Source organism: Mesoplodon mirus (assembly GCF_964341445.2).
Source record: "Mesoplodon mirus genome assembly, chromosome: 4".
In the NCBI taxonomy this organism is placed as follows: Eukaryota; Metazoa; Chordata; class Mammalia; order Artiodactyla; family Ziphiidae; genus Mesoplodon; species Mesoplodon mirus.
The window spans coordinates 121300820-121314128 of record NC_138979.1 but is presented as its reverse complement, the minus strand read 5'-3'; the positions used below and the strand labels follow the sequence as shown (position 1 = coordinate 121314128).

Sequence of the window (13309 nt, the reverse complement as noted above, 5' to 3'; positions counted from 1 at the left end):
TATTATTTTGAACAGTTCAGAAAACTGAGTAAGTAGTAGACATGTTGCTCCTTAGATACCTTAGTGCATGTTACTTGACCACAAACACATTCTCCTATATGACCACAGTACAATGATGAAAATCAGGGAATTAAGTGATATAATACTATTATCTAATCTAAAACTCTGTTTTCTGTAATCTTTAAATCATTTCTAAGCTTTCTGTAATTGGGAAAGGGAGTGAGGGGGGGTTCTGAATTAATCTTTTGTTAAAATCTTGGTGTGATAGGATTTTTCTAGCTTTCTGTGGTCTCCTTTTTTGCAGTATTTTATGTCTCAGTAAAAACATGTAAATCAGTAACAAAAATCACACTGTGTATAGCAACTGAAGTAAGAGTAAAGCATCTGAAATTTGGAACTTTTATTTAGAATATGAAGGAGGAGGGTAAAAATCTTTTAAGACTTTGGTATTTGTTTCGGTTTTCAACATGGAAAGTTTAAATTGTGGATTGTAATATGTTTTCCTTTAATAGATAGTCTTATTCTTGCTTATTGTTATTCCTATGCTATTTTATACTTATAAAATTGAAGCTTATAAAGATTAGATTATTTCATGTCCTTTCTTCAAAAGATTTCTGTTTCAAAGATTCACATATAAATGAGCATCCCTGGATCATTTTCTAGTTTTCCTTTTTTAAAAAAAGTTTCATATTAGTATTTGTCGTTTGCTATTCCAGATTCAGGATGACAAACTGTCAAGAGGGAATGTAATATTTTTGTAAATTGTAACTTAAGTCCAATCATCTATATATTAGGCATTTTAGAACATTTAAGGTGAAATTATTATTTTGTAGCAGTAACTTTCAGTAAGCCTATAAAAGCACCTTGGCACATACTATAAAATGACTGTGATGATTAACCTGCTTCTGTTTTGGAGAGAGTCCATAAAACTGTTCACTATTCTCTTGCATCAAATCAAAGACGAACAGTTGTTTCATAGTTAAGGGATATTATTTTCAGCTAAGAAATGCAGTTGTTTTATATTTCTGGCTTCAATTTCACACTTATAAAACAGACCGCTCTTCAACTCAGGTTTCTTTCTCTTTTTTTTCTCCCCCAAGAAAATAATTTAGGTATTTTGACAAGGGGGAGAAAGTATTTTGATGCTCTTTCAGTCAGGACACATTTTTAAACTGCAGAATCACTTTGCAGCTAAATTATTTTTTCCTTAATATTGTGATGTCATTTTTTTTAAGATGACATTTGTCATGTCAAAGCTTTCTTTTAATTAAGATGATAGTCAGAAAATAAAACAGATCAAGCAAACATGACATAACTAAACCTTATTCTAAAATAAACTTATCTTTCCAGATTGCCTGCTAAACATTTGGTTTCACTTCAGAATATAAGGCTGATTAACAAAGGGAAAACAGTAGATTCAGTAAAAAAAAAAAAAAAAAAAAAATACTGTTTTACTTAAAATAATAGAGTCATGGAAAGATAGATTTCATGTCATGAGTGTATATGTTTGTGAGTGTGAATTTAAAAACACTAACACAGCAGTTGTCAGTCCCTAGTTTGGCTTATACATGGCATACTGTTTTTCGTTTTCCTAGAATCTGTTTAGATGATTGTGCATTTGTATAGACTTGATGGTCGTGGTTAAGAGGTAGATGGGTGGTTTTATAATTCATAGTGGTAAAAGAACAGTTTTTCTTGGTGTTACAATTAGAAAGAGTGTTTCTTCTATAGATTAGAGTAATAATTGAGAATCAACTTTTGTTTAATTAATACTTAATGAGTCTTCAATTATGCCCTTGAATATTTTTATAATATTATGTATAACATTCTATTACACTAATATGATTACAATTTTCTCATTATTGCTAATCAGACTTCAAATTTTTTATTTGAAATTGCATTTCATTACAATTACTGTATTTAGAATACAGGATAGATTTAGGAAGAGAATGAAAGAGCATTAAATGTAGTTAGTTGAAAGATGTTCTACAAAGTCGGTGCTAAATAGGACTGTTACAGCTGGTTAAGAAATCTGCTTTCATCTTTTAGCAGTTTTTGAGAAACTAGAATTAAAGCAGGGACATTCCATCTTTCCTAAACTTGCCACTGTGCCAAACAGAAACTAATGTTTGGCTATAGTATGCAAGCCAAAAAAAGTAATAATTATATAATTTGGGATCCTCAGTTTGAACATTAATTAACTTTCATGTTGTCTCCTGCTTTCCTTTTCTTCCATATTTCCCAGTCCATGTGTTCAGGAAGATATGACTTACCTGTAGTGATAAAACTTTTTCTTGTCTCTATTATATTTAGCTATCATATGATGAAATTATTTATAAGTAATATCTAATACAGTCAAATTTATGGTATACATAAGTATGATAAGAGTGAGCAGAGAAAGATCAACAGAGGCTCACAGAGGAGATGGAAGCATGTGCAGGAAGTATTCTTACCTTTCTAAGGGATAGGTAAGGACAGATATGACAAAATATGGTAGAAAGAACCTTGGTGAATATTGATACTATAGGGAAACTGCTCTGATTTGAAAATTAGGGAGATTTGTATTGTGGAGCACTAAAAGATGAGATTGGTTAGGAAAATAGGATCAGCACATATGAAGCACATACAGGGTTAAGTACAAGGTTTTAGTTAGCTTTGATTCAAAGAGTGTTGAAGTGCTGTTTGTGTTTTCAGAGTAAGGAGTGATATGATAAATGTGATAATTTTGGAAAACTAATCTAGCTGTAGTATTCAAATTTGATTAAAGACAAATGGAGCTGGGAGAGAGGAAAGCCAATTAGGAACCTTCTGCAGTAATTCATAAGAATGGAAGCTTTGACTAGAATAAAGTCAATAGCAAGAAAGAGATTAATCTGAAGAATACTTTTTTTATAATATGTTTTATTTATTTTTAATTTTTTAAATTTACCTTTGGCTGCGTTGGGTCTTTGTTGCTGTGCGCGGGCTTTCTCTAGTTGCGGCGAGCAGGGGCTACTCTTTGTTGCAGTGCATGGGCTTCTCGTTGCGGTAGCTTCTCTTGCTGTGGAGCACAGGCTCTAGGCGCACAGGCTCAGTAGCTGTGGAACACGGGTCCTAGAGTGCACGGGCTTTAGTAGTTGCGACGTGTGGGCTCAGTAGTTGTGGCTTGCGGGCTCTAGGGTGCGCAGGCTTCAATAGTTGTGACGTGCAGGCTTAGTTGCTCTGCAGCATGTGGGATCTTCCGGACCAGGGATCGAACCCGTGTCCCCTGCGTTGGCAGGCGGATTCTTAACCACTGTGCCACCAGGGAAGTCCCTGAAGAATACTTTAAAGGAGGATTCTATTTAAAAACAGATCTCCCCCCTCTCCTCATTTATAAGTTGAAAAGGAATTCTTAAGATGTGATTGCAGGGCTTCCCTGCACTGTAGAGCCCGCAAGCCACAATTACTGAGCCCGCGTGCCACAACTACTGAAGCCCACTTGCCTAGAGCCCATGCTCCGCAACAAGAGAAGCCACCACAATGAGAAGCTCGCACACTGCAACAAAGAGTAGCCCCTGCTCGCCACAACTAGAGAAAGCCCGCGAGCAGCAATGAAGACCCAACACAGCCAAAAATATAAATTAAAAAAAAAAAAGATGTGGTTGCAGAATTTTAAGAACAAAAATCAAGTCAATGATGTTGGTACTCATAAGTGGGAAAGTTATAAAGGAGAGCTATTTTGTGAGAAAGGATAACATTCATCTTCTTTCATGTTGAATTTCACTGATGGTTAGACTTCCAGTTGGCAGTTTTTCATTTATTAGAGAATTTGTTTACAGTCACTTCATTGTTCAGGAGGAAAATCCTCAGATAATAACTGAGTTTTCTCCATTATAATTACTTTAGGAAATTCAGAACACTTGACATTTTCCATACAGTAGAGTTGCTTAAGCATTTCAGAGAAGCTAGGGATTACTGTGAAATAGAGTTAATAAATGTATAAGATTCCACCTATTTCCATTAAGCCTTATAATCTCACTATCTGGCATTCTGTTAGGGATACATAAATGAATGATAGTTCCTATAGAATTACTAATATTCTCATAGCCATAGTGAAATTTAATAATTATGTAGTCTAATTAGTCCATTAATGTTGACATTAGTAAATAAGGTCATAAAGTGTGGCCTTGGATTTGCCTATTTTAATTGTTTTTACTTTATATTGACTATAAAGCATTTTCTTTTGTCTTTTCAAATTATTTTTTCTGACATTCTTAAAATTATTTTCTTTCAAAATACATAAGAGAAATGATTCTCCTGTCATTTCTGAATTTCACAGTTAAAGAGATCCCACAGTACTGTAGATGCTACTGAGTTGCATATTTGGGCCTGAATTATCCATGCAACAGCTGAAATTCTCTCCTCAAACTTATGGCCTATGACAATGTTGACTTTTTATACTAAGATGAGAAACTAAGAGAGCTCATGGGTAAATCAGGTTTTTCAAATTTGGGAAAAGTGAAAAACATTTTGAGGAAAATTGGAGTTGATTTGTTAATGACATATTTGTGTGAATATGGCAGGAAAATATCCACATAAACACAGGGAAAGTTAATTGTTTGTTGCACCCTCATAAAAATCATTTGTACTAATTTCTTTGTTAATGTTTTAAAATAATGGATTAAGTTGGAAAAACTCACGTTTTATTCTTTACACTGTTAAATGGTAACTTAAACACCAAAATTTTTTGTTTTAATGGTACCTTCTGTGTCTGTGAGCTTAGAACTTTGGTTGTGTGACAGAAGACTCAATTTTATGTATATATGTATCTCCACAAAAATAGTGAATATCTTAAATATTTAAATTATTTATTTGGGGGGGTTGGTATGGAAAATTGAAGACATCTTTGATTATTGGAGATTTTTATAACTGGAACTTCTTAAAAATAGCCTCTTTTGTTAGTAAGTAGGTTTTTAAGGCTGCTAGCAAGTCAAGCGGTAGCTGCTACATGAACCTCTGCTGCTGACATTAATTTACAGGGGTCAACAGGACAAAACTCTACGACATGATAGCTGATCTGGGAGATGATGAGCTGCCCCTCATGCCTTCAGGATTCATAAATCAGTCTAGGTCAGCTTCTACTAGAACTGATCATGAAGGTGCAAGAGCAGAGGAAGGTACAAAATTTAGCTATCATGTTTATTTACATTGCAGAAGACATTAATTCCAAATCACATCTCCTTAATATTATAAACTTGCTGCTGTTTTAAAATGATCAGTTTATATGATCTTCAGAGAAGGTGTTGGGCAAGCTCCTGGTGTAATTGTCCTAAGAGATTTTGAAATTTTTGGCTTCTGTGTCTTTATAATTTTTTTGTTTGTTTTTGATGTTAGGTGGAGTTGTTTCATATATCATTTCAAAGTACCTTTCTGAACTGTGACTTTAGCTTACAGATCTAGTAGCAGAGAAATAGTAGACTTGAAATAGTACATATGGAAAAGAACTATTTAGTCATTTTGTCATATTGCTTACATTTAGTAACTAATAATAACTGTCACTGATTAGGAGACAACTAAGTGCCAGAGATTGTGCTTGGAACTTTACATGTATTTGTGTGTATATATATATATATATATATATATATAAAACAATTGCCTGATTTAATCATTTTAGAATAAGGCAACATCATTATTCTTTAACCTGGTACCAGGTATATACTACCTGTAATGAATTTTCTAAAGTTTACCTAAACTCGAAATGTGCAGGAAATGAAAATACTATTTAGGCATTTTTTTCCATAATTGATTTTAGCTGAAGATACATAGATGTACTTGAGTAATCTATAAATCTAGGTCTAGATAGTTATAATTCTAAGTAATGAGACTGAATTCTTACCAAAGGCTTATTGTGATATATAATACATATATAAAAGATAATCCATTATCTAATAATTTGGCATATAGATTGAATTTCATTGATATTTCTGCTTTTGCTCTGTAAGGTAATTTGATACCCCAGTCAAAAAATTTTGAATACATCTTACTCTCTTCTAAGGGTTCTCTACTAGTACATTTTCCTTAAAGTTAAATAATTTTGCATTTTTCCTTTACAGTCAATCATCTCTGCATGCATTTACCACTTGCCATAATCTAGGAATATTTGAGGAAGGATAAAGAAAATCACTAAAATAATAAAACCAAAACAAAACATATTAAAGCATGAAAAGCAACAGGAAAAGTAAAAGTCTATTGATTTTTCCTCGATCTCTTTCCCACTGTTAAGCTATTTTTCTGTTTTACTTTAGGAAGTATTTTCTAAAATGCATATACCAGCTCCATTATTCTTCATTTTATGCATTTAGTAATGGTTTACCAAACAGTGTATAGGAAAACTTGCTAAAATTTTTGTAGTTAACACTGTACATAAACTGCAGATTTTACAGCTTAAGGCAAGGCCATATTAGCAGGAATTAGGGACCCTTTTAAATGTTTCAAACCAATGACCTATAGAAAAAAAACAGTCAAGACTCATGCTACACAAAAACCAATTTAGAACTTGTATGTATGTTGGTGTCTAATTGTGCTTTTTAAAGAAAAAAATGTAAGTCAGTGATCTGACTATTAATAGTGGAAGGTCTAGGAGGTGGGAAGATAAGCATAACCTTATTAGACTTTTTAAAGGGTAAATATTATTAGAATCTGTTACTAAAAAAGATTTAAGTTCAGCTTTGACTTAGAGCTAAGAAGGGAACATTAGAGTTCATAATCTCTTATTTTCAGTGGCCATCTCCAACTTTATGCATTCCTATTGAAGGCCGTGTCATACCTCATTGTATAAAGAAAAAAATGTCTGTTTTCAAGGAGAGAAACTTACACATCACAACATTTTAGACTATTTTTAGTTAAGACTTAAGGTATACCATGTTGCCACCAGCATGGATGGAATCAGTTACTGAGCTGTGTTCTTTAGATTTGATAAAATTGAAGGAGATAGGAAGAGTTTGATATGTGAGCTACAGGTTTCCTTGGTCATTAGTGTCCATAAAAAGGAGGATTAATTTAAAAAGTACACAAAGGACCTTGTTGTAAGACCTCGTTTTGTAGACCCTAAGGTTTCCGTAAAGGGAAATGCTAATATGATAGTAGTTTTCTTAAATTGCTTGATGAAATCTTTTAGGCTATCTAATAAGAGGTATCATAATTTATATCATTAAAAACTGCTCCTTTTAATAATTTTTCTTTGAATTGCTAATAACATTTTTATGCTTATGTAATCATGTGCTATAGGTAAATTATGTTAACGTTAATAAAATGAATTTATAGAATAGAAATTAATTCCCTCTGCAAAGAAACAAGGGCAGATAAATTGAGTATTTATTATGATTGCTATATGCCACAGAAATGGGTGATTGTGGAAAGGAGAAGTACAGCTTAAAAGATTTTTTTCACTGAGATGTATATGTAGTAAATGCTGAGTGAGCAGGGTAGCTTGCTATATATAAATGGATATATGTGTATAGAGATAGGGAACTGTAGTTATGTGATTAATTAGAAATTGGTATACTTTTTATTTAATACAATTAATCTAAAACTCTAATAAAACTAGCTAATATTGCTTAAACACTTCCCTTCACATGCTCTTAAACTGGTCAGTAACTGATAAGAAATATCTCTGCAAAAAGAATATGTAATAATGCAGAAGAATTAGTTTCCATGTTAAAGTTACCAATTCTTTATTGGGCATTTATCAAAAGTTCTGTTACTCAGTGTTTGTATAATTGTGAGTGGGAGGAATTGTGGCATTTTGTTCTAACTTGTCTTAGAAACAAATTCTGAGCTTAAAAGAAAAACATATCTTTGTACTGGCTAAAAATGCTTTGAGAAAGTAATACCTAATGAATTTTATATAATTGTTCTTAAACATAATTTTAAACTATTGATTTTATAATTCTCAGCTTCTTCTGGTATTACCAATAACTGCATACTAGATAGTGGTAGGAAGGATCAGTGCTATAGATTATTTAGATTCAGTAGGTATAGTCATTATAAAATTAATTAAATACTACTATCCCTATGTGTATTTTCTATCCGATTTACCCTGTATCAGTTGCTGACACACAGCTTCATTTTAGAAATGTCATTCAGGGCCCTATTTGAATCAAATCATATAGCTTACTTTGATATTACAGATTACTTTAATAAATAATAAGATATTCTAAATAAGGATGAATTTTACTTTTGCCATAGTATATATCTAGGAGAAGTTGACTTGTATCTTCTCAGAATATTCTCAGTAGTATTAGTGATGACTGACAAATTTTATGACATCTGTTATGTTTCCTATAGTGTATTAAATTTATATCATCATCTTTTATAGGAATTTTTCAAAATTGATAAATAGCTTGAATTTTTATTTTTCCCTTTTAAATTTGCTCATGGATTTTAAATATGTATTGATATGTTGAGTTGTTTTGTATTACAATGATTTATGTACTTTCCCCTTGTATTTTAAGATTAAAAGTTTGCTTTCAAAGCATGTTTAAAATGATACAGAGAATTATTGCTTATACTATAACTGTAATAGCAAAATATATAGTAGTGTAGTTATTCTAATTATGGCAGTGTTTGATTTTAATTGGTCCAAGTATCAGAAGTTTAAAGTGCTATCCATAGTCAGTATAGATTGGTTATTTTATTTTAGAAGTATAATGGTAAATAAAAGGGAAGTTAAAATAAAAAAACATAGTCAAAGTTTGAAAGCTGGAAGCCATTCTGAAGATCACATACATTAACCTTTTAGGGAAAGAAAATGGACAGTGATGGTAGAACTACCCTTTTCCTAGACCATTGCTGTTACTGAAGAAATCTGAGCAATTTAAGGCTTCACTTTAGTAAGCTGATACACTGTATTGCAGACTGGAAACCATTTACATGTGAATACTTATATTAATTTTTACCAGGGACTAGAATACCTAGCACTTTCAAGCAAATATGATAGAAAGGAAAAGGACTTAGCAACAACCTATTATGTTTTTAAAATAGTATAATTATAGTTGTACCAAAGTGATAAGTGATGTAAATAGACAAAGCTTTTGTGCCCCATCTCCCACCCTGAAATAATATATCTAGTGCACATTTGATTTGTGGGAAATTATGCTTAGTTCCAAAATAAACACTTGTTTATTACTACACAGTAATAGGATTTTTTGAGTGGAAGAAATGAGGGAAAGTGGGAAAAAAATTAATTATATTACTGAATATTGTAACTGTTAAGTACTTACATTTCCCCCACAATATTGTCTTGTACTGTATGATTTTTCAGCATTTAAGAAGCGGTTTTGTTCTTTATAGCTGAACCAATAACGTTTCCATCTGGAGGAGGCAAGTCATTTATTATGGGTTCTGATGATGTTTTGTTAAGTGTACTGGGCCTTGGAGACCTTGCAGACTTGACGGTAACAAATGATGCAGACTATAGTTATGATGTAAGTGCAGTTTTATTTTTAATTTTTTAATGATTTAATAGAAGGCTCCTTATTTTTTGGAAACACTTATAAAACAGAATTAATGTCAAGGTGCATGGAAAAGATAAGTTTAAGTGTGACATTGTGTTTATTTGAAGTGACGTAGTTTTTTTCTTATAACTACTTTCTTTGTGGTGTTTAAATTTTTTCTTAGGTATTGTGGTGGATTAGTTAGGAGTTTGGGGTGATTGATTACCTTAAAATATTGGTTGATAAATATCTACCTGAGTAGTCAACTCTCAATTACCTACTCAAATTAAGCCATATTTTGCTGTTAAGAGAAAAGTAGGTAACCCGAATCACTTATTTGCCTTCAGGATAATTCTTAAAAAGCACGTTTTATTGTTGAACTTTTTTTTTAAAGGATAATGTTAGAGTTAGTTTGTCATTTCCTGAATATTTAGTCCTTCATTTGAGGGATGGGGAGAGGATGGAGAGGATGTGGGAAGGACAGTGTTAGAGGTGAAACTAGTCTTGGATTAAATTTTTTATAGACAATAAACACTCAATTGAGAGTTAACTATACTTGTTTAGATTTTGTATTAGTGAATTTGCAGTTTTTCAGCAAATTAATTTTTTTCCTTTTACAACAAAGTCCTTTTTTCTACATTTTATACTTATGTTAGAATGCTTTTTTAGAGACATCAGCCTTGGTGGGCTGGATTATTCTCATTAATACTTTTAAAGTATATAAGCAACTAAATTCCAATAAACTTTTGACTACTTTAGAAGTGGTTTCACAGCCTGTCTTTACAGATGGAGAAATGAAGGTAAAAAGATTAACCTCTTATCAGTATCAATAAAGTGTCTTTAGTTCAGACTTTTGGAAAGTACTTGCTGCCTTGAAAAATGTCACATGCTGATTTTCTAAATGACAGCTGTATTGTTAATGTTGTACCCTTGGATTTTTAGTAGTAATTTACATAATTTTTATTGTTTTCATGTAAAGTATTGCAGCATGGTAGTTGTTTTGTTTTGTTTTGTTTTTGTTCTCATTTGATGTTTAGGACTTTGGGTTTACCCTGATGATTAGGTAAAACAGATTAAGGGACTCATTTGATCTAAGTATTTGAAAGCTAATGAAATTATTCTTCTTAGTTCTTATTAAATGATAAAGATTTGTTATAAAGTTTTTAAGGTATACTAAATTTCCGCTGGACATTTTATTTTAGCAAAGCAGTTTTGAATATATATTTAAACACGCCAAAACAAACAAAAATTCCACATGCCTATCAATTAACTACTTTTACCACTAAATATCCCACTCTTTCTTTTTAGTTGCCTGCCAATAAAGATGCCTTTCGAAAGACATGGAATCCCAAGTATACACTACGTAGTCATTTTGATGGAGTACGGGCATTAGCTTTTCATCCTGTAGAACCTGTGCTGGTTACTGCCTCTGAGGACCATACTCTGAAACTATGGAACTTGCAAAAAACAGTTCCTGCCAAAAAGCAAGTATTTTAATGTTAGCCTATTCTTTTTCCTTCCGAATTTGCTAATTATAAATAATTATTATTCTTTATGGTCCCATATCTTTTATGTACTCATTTGATCTTTCCTAATGACCCTTGTATGTCAACCAATGATTTACCATTATTTATCTTCTCTCCCCCCCTCCTTTTTTTCCCCCTCTTTTAGGAGTGCCTCTTTAGATGTAGAGCCTATCTACACATTTAGGGCCCACATGTAAGTTTTATTGAATTAGGACTTAATTAACAATGATAGTTATTGTTAACTATTATTTATCAATTGTAAAACCTTATAATTTTCTCGTAATGTTTGTTTTATATTAGGAAAGACATACTGAACAATATTTCATTTGATTAATAATTGTATTAGTGAGAATATAATCAGTACTGTTCAAATGTACATGTTTACCTAAACAGTTTTAGATACCACATAAATTTACAGAGAGGTTGGGGGGGTGCAGATATGAGTTTCTCCTTAGGCTTTATAAGTAATTTCTTTCCTCTTTTCCTATAATAGTGGTCCTGTTCTATCATTAGCTATTAGTTCTAATGGAGAACAGTGTTTTAGTGGTGGTATTGATGCAACTATCCAGTGGTGGAATATGCCTAGTCCTAATGTGGATCCATATGATACATATGGTAAGTAAAAGGCTCAAGATGTCTTTTTTAAAGTGAATGGGGCTGACAAAAATAATCACCTCAAATATTATAAGATTATTTAAATATGTATTAGTCTCTTCATTTAGTCCTTCCATTTACTAGTAATATGCTTTATTAAAGAGAAAAATTAAGAAATATCATGCCATGAATATTTTAGCCTGCGAGTTGGTACTTCCTCTATGGTGTTCAAAAATTAAAAACTGTATTAATTAAAACATTAATTTCAGTACTAGTTACAGAAAGGAGAATAAAATTTAATATAGGAAATAATTTTTAAAACTTAAATACTTTATGTAGTTCAAAAAATATTTAGTGGGAGACGACAGAAACAAATTAGGGACATAAGGGTATAAATCAGTCAACTTGAGGGACAAAAAATTCCTTAATTTAAAAAAAACCTTTTATTCCCAAATGCCACTTTTAGAATCTGGCTAACAAATACCTGCACATGTATTCAAATATATTTACAAGGGCATTGTTTGTAATTATAAAAAATTAAAACAAAATGAATGTTTATTCGTATGAGAATGGTTAAATAGTTGTCTACTTAATGGTTGGTTCATTTAAAAAGAATTTAAAGGACTTCCCTGGTGGTCCAGTGTTGAAGACTCTGCACTCCCAATGCTGGGGGCCCAGGTTTGATCCCTGGTCAGGCAACTAGATCCCACATGCCACAACTAAGAGTTCACATGCCACAACTAAAGATCCCACTCTCTGCAATGAAGATCCTGTGTGCCACAACCAGCACAGCCAAATAAATAAGTAAATATTTTTTAAAAAAGAATTTAAGAGCTCTTTGGTCTTTTTATTTAACACACACTTGGTGCCTAAATTTGCCAGATGTCAAGCATACATCAAATAAGAATTAGTCTAATAGAAAAAACAGACTTTAAACACAAACAAGGTGATGGATAGTTACAAATTGTGGTAAGTGGTATGAAGATACAGTACTATGAGAGAGAGTAACAGCCAAAGTCTTCTTTAGATATAGTCTAAAATAATCACATTCAAGCCAAAATCTGAAAAACAAAAGTTAACTTTTAGTAAAGAGTTTTAAGCCAGGAAGCAACTTGGAAATGTAGGGTTTAAAAGGATAACTCTGGCTGTTGCAAGGAGAATAGATTGGGGGTGGGAAGAGTGGAGAAAGGAATACCAATGTGAAGTTGTAAAGTTGTAATGTAGTGATCTGATAGACTAGGTGAGAGATGATGTTGCCGAGATTAGAGTGGGTAGTAGAGCAGTTGGAGAGAAATAGATTTAAGACATACTGGGGAGATAGGGTAGGACAGACAGAATCTATTGATAAATTGGGTTGAGTGGATATAGTGATGGATGAGTGGCTCTTGTTTATTTTTTAACAGCTTTATTGAGGTATAATTCACATATGATAAGATTCACCCTTTTGAAGTATACAGTTCAGTAGTTTTTACCATATTCACAGGGTTGTGCAGTCATTACCACTATCTAATTCAGAACTTTTTCATTACCACACCTGCATTTTTGACATGAGCAACTGAGTATACAATGGTAGCATATTGAATGGGAACAGAACAGGTGTGAGAAGATAAAGGATGCTGAGTTTGGGTTTTTATGCATGTTAAGAGATGGCAATATCAAGTAGGTACCATCAGTGTCAAGATGTGAGAATGGGTGGCATTACATAGGGAGAATGTGTTGTATAGGGTAGGAAGA

At 32.3% G+C, this 13309-nt stretch overlaps 1 protein-coding gene across 4 annotated transcripts in view; it reads left to right on the top strand.

The window, feature by feature from the left end:
- The window catches only part of STRN3 (striatin 3), a 116557-nt gene that overhangs the window by 89797 nt on the left and 13451 nt on the right, over positions 1 to 13309 (top strand). For 2 of the 4 annotated variants that reach the window (XM_082618590.1, XM_082618591.1), the window contains 5 exons: positions 5001 to 5138; positions 9313 to 9446; positions 10764 to 10939; positions 11127 to 11174; positions 11475 to 11596. In XM_082618590.1, coding sequence (XP_082474716.1) covers positions 5001 to 5138; positions 9313 to 9446; positions 10764 to 10939; positions 11127 to 11174; positions 11475 to 11596 — 618 coding nt within the window. The remainder of the gene's footprint in view (positions 1 to 5000; positions 5139 to 9312; positions 9447 to 10763; positions 10940 to 11126; positions 11175 to 11474; positions 11597 to 13309) is intronic. The other 2 variants (XM_082618592.1, XM_082618593.1) reach the window with 1 other exon arrangement.